The sequence below is a fragment of the Podarcis cretensis genome (assembly GCF_951804945.1).
Source record: "Podarcis cretensis genome assembly, chromosome: 2".
NCBI classification, from domain to species: Eukaryota; Metazoa; Chordata; class Lepidosauria; order Squamata; family Lacertidae; genus Podarcis; species Podarcis cretensis.
Window position 1 is genome coordinate 63,530,118 of NC_137171.1, and position 6,652 is coordinate 63,536,769.

A 6,652-nucleotide genomic window follows, 5' to 3' on the forward strand; every position below is an offset into this window, starting at 1 on the left:
CTGCATCTGCGAAGTGCCAGTACAGCTTGTTTCTCCCTCTGCATCTTTAAACTGCTTGGCTGAGGAGTGCACCACTGCCCTCGCCTCAGCCAAGCAGTTTTACAGAGCCCCCAACCCGCCACATGAGCCAGAGAATGGGGGGGCTCCATTAAGGTGCTCCCCCTCCCCAGCTGAGGGAGCCCTGATCCGGCTCCTGCTTGCCCACCAGCAGAAGCAGGATCAGGGCTGCTCAGCTGCTCATCACACTTCCCCCTTGAAGGGGGGTGGCTGTTGTTCCCCCTCAAGGGAGAAGTTCAAAAGATCCCCCACTTTGCCTCTGGCTCGTGGGAGCCAGCTGTGAGGTGTGGGCTCTTTTAGACACTCCCTCCCCGCCTCCCGCCAAGGCCCAGCAGGAGCTGATGCATCTTGTTTCAACATTGCCAAACCGCAATGTTTGGTGGGTGATAAATCGCAATGTTGAAAACCCAACATTGCTCAGCCCTACCTTGGATTTAGGCGAAAAGGAGACATAAAGCTGGGTGTCATCAGCATAGTGGTGACACAGAAGCCCGAAACTCTGGACGATATCTCCCAGCAGTTTAATGCAAATGTTAAATAGCATGGGGGACAGAACCCTGAGGGACCACAGGCCAAAGGCTAAGGCTTCAAAGAGTCCTCCAGCACCACTTTCTGGCTTCACCCCTCCATAAGTTGGGCCTTTTTCTCCTGCTGTTAAACATTCAACGAGAAGCTTGGTTACTAATTTGGTGCATGGCCTGATTTACCTCCCATGAGCCACAGTGCTTTGGAAGTAGGAGGCATTGGAGAGGCATAAGCTTCTCGGTAGCTAGTAAGGCTGTCAAGAGCACTTGAGTCACTCTCTCTTTCAATTATGTTCCCACAGAGATTGGCCCATTACCATCTTCTGGAAAGGAAGTGGCAAAGACCAAGGGGGCTAAGGGGGCCGCAGCAAGGAAAAAAGGAGCGGGAAGCGTCGGCTCCAAAGCCGCCTCTGCAAAGAAAGCTGCCGCAAAGGCTCAGAGCAACGGCAGCACCAAAAGGAATCCCGCAGGGCAGTTGCCACTCACCCTGCTGGCCAGCACCCAAACCGCACAAGTTGGCTCAGAGGAGGCCGCAGCACAAGCTCCTGGTGCAGCCGCCCAGGGAGAGCCCCAAGCCACCCCTGTTGCGGCAGTCAAGCGTCCCAAAGCAACCAAATCTTCCAAGGCTGGGGCAAAAGAGAAGCCGTCCAAGAAGCGAAAGCTGGCAGCTGGGGATGCTGGCCTGGGCGAGCCGAAGGGAAAGAAGCTGAAAGCAAAGAGTGGCGTAGAGGTGCCGAAAAAGCTGAAGAAGAAGAAAGACAAGTCTTCAACCGGCAGCGAAACACCAAAGAAAAAGGGCAGCAAAGAGAAGAAAGCTGATAAGAGTAAGAGCATCACACACATACACACATAAAAACACACCATACAATCCCAGGTGTCCCTTGCCCTATTCAGCACACTCTGCTGCCCCCAGATGGGCTCGTGCGGTATTGCTAGCTGGCAAGAAAGCTTAGTGTGCATTTGTGTTAGTAAGCAAAGGATGCAAGATTTCAGACCAGCAGGTTTCTCTGCAGAGGACCGTCTGTTCAGTGGGCTTTGGTTAGGCTTCTGTGTCCTGGTGCCTTCCAGAAGCTTTGGACTATAGAAGTCCTGTTATCCCTGACCACTGACCATGCTAACCTAGGCTGATGGGACTCAGGAGTCCAGCAAATCTGGAGGTCACCAGGCTGTGGCTGCCTGCCCTTCTCTACCCTTCTGCCAAGCTACACAGAAGGCTGACTCTGAATCCTGTGTTCAGAGAGTCTCGAAAAACACAATCCCAACTTTTCATCCTTCTGTTTCCCCTAAGCCTATGTGGGTCCCCTGTTGTTGTGGATGCACCCAGTTGATGCAGTCTCTATTCAGGTGTTCTGCTTCTGTGTCAAATGGCGGGGGCAGGGCTGTGTCACAGGTGCTGAGTAGTCCTTCCACGTGGTGCCCATCCAAGCATCTGCAGGGAAGATAGGGGGGCTTTCATGTGTGGAGCTGCATGCAGCCTCCTTCCAGACACCAGCCCTGTACAATGTCAGGGGAAAGAGCTACTCTGGGTTTTAATTTAATGCAGAAGTAGAGCATCTGAATAGGGCCTGCTGTTGTATTGTCCCTATTTTGTTCCGTTACGTTGCATAGTAAGCTGCTTTGGTGGTGGTTTAACAGAAAAAGCAGGGTATGAAAAATAAATCTCAAACTTAGGACCAGCTTGATGTGCCAAAGGTAAAGGTAAAGAGACCCCTGACCATTAGGTCCAGTCGTGGCTGACTCTGGGGTTGCGGCACTCATCTCGTTTTATTGGCCGAGGGAGCTTATCCTCATATAAATTGGTCCATCAGGCTGGGCTCCCTTTGCTTTGCAATGTTGCCTCCCAAACAAAGCAGTCGTATGGCTGGAGTTTCTTTGCTGCCAGTGAATAAGCTGTCTGCTTTACTCAGCAAAGCTATTCCTACTTAAGGCCGTGCCTGTGCTTGTAAGGGATTTCTGCCATTGCAATTTGGAGCAGCAAGGACCATTTTCTGCAAATGCAGGAAAGGGCAGAAGCCATATGCAGGTATGTCCCATAAGAAGGGCAGCCCTTGCTGTTGTGGTGTTTTTGCACATTCCACTTGTGTGCATGCACTCTCACCCCCAGCTCTATTCCCCCTCCCCATTTTGCTGGTCCTGGCAAGGCAGGGGGAAGAGGAGAAGTCTACGCTATTAAATGGCCAGGCATCTGTGTGGCCCCACAGAGCTAGGGAACAGCCTTCTGTCCTATATAGGAAAGGGTCTGTTTTTAAAAACAAATGGAAAAGTACCATCCCACTTCCATGCATAGATTCACAAGAGGAATGAAATTCAGTTTCAAGGGCTGCTAGTTCTTGTGACATTTAGCAGTAATTGAGCAAGCCATGGATATCTGTGCTGATGACTCTACAGTATTAAAGCTGCCTTTAAGTGCTGAGAGCTGCTGTTACCACACAGAGAGGGTGGGGAGAGGATGGCTGTTAATCATTCTCTGTTAAAAGAGCAGCTCCAGCCTGTGTGAGGCTCCTGCTAAGATTTGGTACATTCCTGTTGCTAGTATACTTCCATAGTGATTTCTTTCTCGCTTTGTTGCTGCCTCACACAGGGAAAGACTGTCCCAGCCCTCCTCCAGCAGAGGATGAGAAAGGGCAATGGGAGGGGAGATTTCTGACAAAGCTGAGTTACAGCTATATTGTTGGGCAAGGATGAGGCTCTGACTTAACATACGGTATATAGCTTTTGGAAAAACCAACTATGCCACGGATATATACATATGGCTGTGTTGATCCAGGCACTGGGCAAATGAATCACTAATATAAAAAAGAATGGGGTGTCTGATACCTGTGCAAGGAATGTCTTCAGTTTCTCCCTCTACAAACCAGAGACATGACTGGAACGTCATTTAATATATAAAGGCTTCTTATATGCCAGACTCACATCTAAGTCATTGTGTGGAGGGGGGGGGGGAGGCAATTATGCATGGGGTGAAAATCAAGGCAAGACCTTATATTGTAGCTTTTACTAAAGGTTTTGAAAAGGAACAATTTCTGTGATGCTATTATCTTAATTCCTGTGCAGCTGCCAATATTTCTGAACAGAATGCCACCTTGCCTCCACTCACAGAGCAGTCTAAATGTTATATCCCTGATCTTGTAAAGGGTCCCATATAGCAACAGGTGATCACCTAGTGCAGAGGTCGCCAACATTTTTTTACTGTTGGTGACAAAAAGCACACCCTGTAATCAAACACACACCATAACCATTCTGTTGGCTACAGCAGAATGCTTTTCTGACTAATGTCTACAGGTTTAAGTGAGTCCCTTGGGCATATTTGGACTTGTTTGATTTTAAGATTTAGGATTGATTTCTGTGGCTGAAGATTGGTAGCAAAATAGCTGACCATGTTGGGTTTTTCCAGAACATATTCAGACACCCATCCATCACCCAGCTGTAGTTTTTATTGTGTTTTATAAATATTCTTAGAAATAAATAAATGGCATGTTAAAAATATCACCATCATTGTCTGGAGAGACAATGGAGGAGTAGGCCTTTGGGGGTGAAGTCAAACCTCTGGAAGGCTGCTTTTGTAAGCTGCTAGAGCATGTGTGTGTTGGTTTTTAAAAAAGCAGGTTCTTATTTTCTTTCTTGCATAATTGTTTTATAGAGAAAAAGAAGAGCAAAAAGCTGGAGTCTCTTACCGCAGATGGATCACAGAAGAAAAAGAAGAAAAAGAAGGTAACAGGACACTAGAGAACTTTTTTGGATGGGTAAACCTGTCTGTAAGCACTTGAACTTAATGGGGCTTGCTTCTGAGTAGACGTATACAGGATTGCTCCCTCCGAGTTAGATTGTTTGCATTTGAAGAGGGTCCAGGACTATGCTGTTTTTCCAAAACCAGGTGTGACTGCAGCCTAGAATACTTAGGCAATTTGGTCTACATATTTCCAAAGTTGCTAGGAGACAGCCTTGTCAGAGGCATTCCTTAGCTTAAGTATTATATGCAGGGGGTGTAGAAACAACAAACCCGTATCAATGATGCAAATACAGGATTAAAGAATGCAGGTGACACCCGGCCCCATGTTAACAGTCTTGTCTGTCTTCTTAAATTTTGTTTTAGGGAGTGGCTTTATTTCCACCTATTTCCTTGTATCCATGAGAAGGAAGACCTATTGTCCATCTTACTGTACAGCTTGAAAACACTCTGAAAGTGAATCTTTCAGCTCAGTTTCTCTTTCCCCACCCTAGTTATGTGTGTATAGGGAAATTTTAACACTAGGGCACATTCACACATGCATCCCTCACTCCCAAATACAGTCATACCTTGGATCCCGAATGCCTTGTGAGTCGAACGTTTTGGTTCCCAAATGCCACAAACCCAGAAGTGAGCGTTCCAATTTGCAAACTTTCTTTGGAACCTGAACGTCTGACGCAGCTTCTTCGGCTTCCAGTTGACTGCAGGAGCTTCCTGCAGCCAATCGGAAGCCGTGCCTTAGTTTCCGAATGTTTTGGAAGTCAAACGGACTTCCGGAACGGATTTTGTTCAACTTCCAAGGTACGACTGTATATATGTACACATATACACTTACAGGTGGATGCATATATTGTCCGTAACTATATTGTGTCCCTTGTGAGTGTTGTGAGGAGCTTTTCACTTTGCTTATCTTGGAGTTTTTAACAAAAGTCAAGTACAATGGGATACAGTACTGTCTGTACATTGGGTTCATTTACTTGATCCAAAACCACTTGCAAAATTATTCAGCTAGTTTCAGATAACTTGTCCTTGCCACATGAGTGAAAGACTGCCAATACTCTATCTCAGTAACTAGCTTTTTACTATTTTGCCGTATTCAAATCCGCGGTACATTCTAATACTGTAAGATGCGGTGCTGGCACGTGACGCCGCTCATAGGAAACTTGCATTGCAAGAAACTTTGCTTCCTCCTAAACTTCATTACCTTTAGTTTATGTGGCTATGGGATGCATTTATCCCTCATGGAGCAATCCCTTTAAAAAAGAGGCGGGGGGATCAGGGCTTTCCCGAGACATTTTGCCACTTGATGGCATCCCCGCCTCCCAATTCCATCTATAGAAGCCGATCTGATTGGCAGCTGGGGATTTCTTCAACACAAGTGGCAGGGTGGCTTTCACCACTATACCTGAGAGCAGCAGCCTAGTTTAAGGGTCTTGAGGTGGGTGGTGTGACACACATGCAGTTCGGTTCAGCCTTGCATAGCAGTAGTTTTTCTTTTGCTTGGTTGTCTGGAATATGGCCTAAAAGCTAAACTAGGCTGTGAGGTGAAAGCCAGGCTAGAGCTACTTAATTCTTCTGACAGGATAGTATGAGTTATTGTGCTTTGACTGTTGCCCAGACTCTCCAGAATATGGGCCTGAACTGAGCACTTTACCCTGAGCTAACATAATTTCTTCAAGGGAGTCTGAAATTTCCATTGGTCCAAACGAGCTTGAGATTGACACCCTTCCCACCCACCCCAGAATTAAGTTTTGCACTGGAGCACTAAGTCTTGAGATGCCCTTTCCCAGCATGCTTTGTGTTTCTTAAACAGAGAATTAAGTCTTATTTTGCCTGCATTTGAGATTGGGAGCAGGAAAGATGGTTGCATGAGTGGCTGAGCCTAGGAAGAACTGGAAGGACCTGTTTCACCATCTGAAACTGGGTCTGTGTTCTCTGTACTGTGAAGGGAGCCAAGGACGTTGGAGGCAGTGCCAGTTCTTGGGGCAATGGGGGCGTAAAAACAACAACAGACCTAAATTGTTCTGGATTTCTTTCAGAAAACTGGTGATCTTGAGGGAGCAGCATGAGCCGGTAAGTATCTTTTTAAAGTACTCTGCAACTAGTTCATGTCAACTTGGCAAATTCCAATGGCTCTTTTTCTCTGGCTAGAGCCTTTTGCTCAGGAAATACTCTCATTCAAGGCAGTTTGCATGGGCGTAGCCAGGATTCATGTTCAGGGGGGCAGAACCTCAGTTAAGTATTTTTATTGATTTCTGGGAGGGCCTTGCCCCCCCCCCCTTCTAGGATCACTTTTAGTTTAGAGGTATATGAAGATGATTCTGTTCTAGGTTTTTGGATTGTT

The 6,652-nt window shown here is 46.9% G+C and overlaps 1 protein-coding gene across 1 annotated transcript in view; it reads left to right on the forward strand.

Annotated features, from left to right (window-relative positions):
* Positions 1-6,652, forward strand: part of TCOF1 (treacle ribosome biogenesis factor 1) — a 45,676-nt gene that overhangs the window by 36,530 nt on the left and 2,494 nt on the right. The window contains exons 15-17 of the mRNA XM_079968207.1: positions 884-1,405; positions 4,222-4,292; positions 6,348-6,381. Coding sequence (XP_079824333.1) covers positions 884-1,405; positions 4,222-4,292; positions 6,348-6,377 — 623 coding nt within the window. The 3' untranslated portion in view covers positions 6,378-6,381. The remainder of the gene's footprint in view (positions 1-883; positions 1,406-4,221; positions 4,293-6,347; positions 6,382-6,652) is intronic.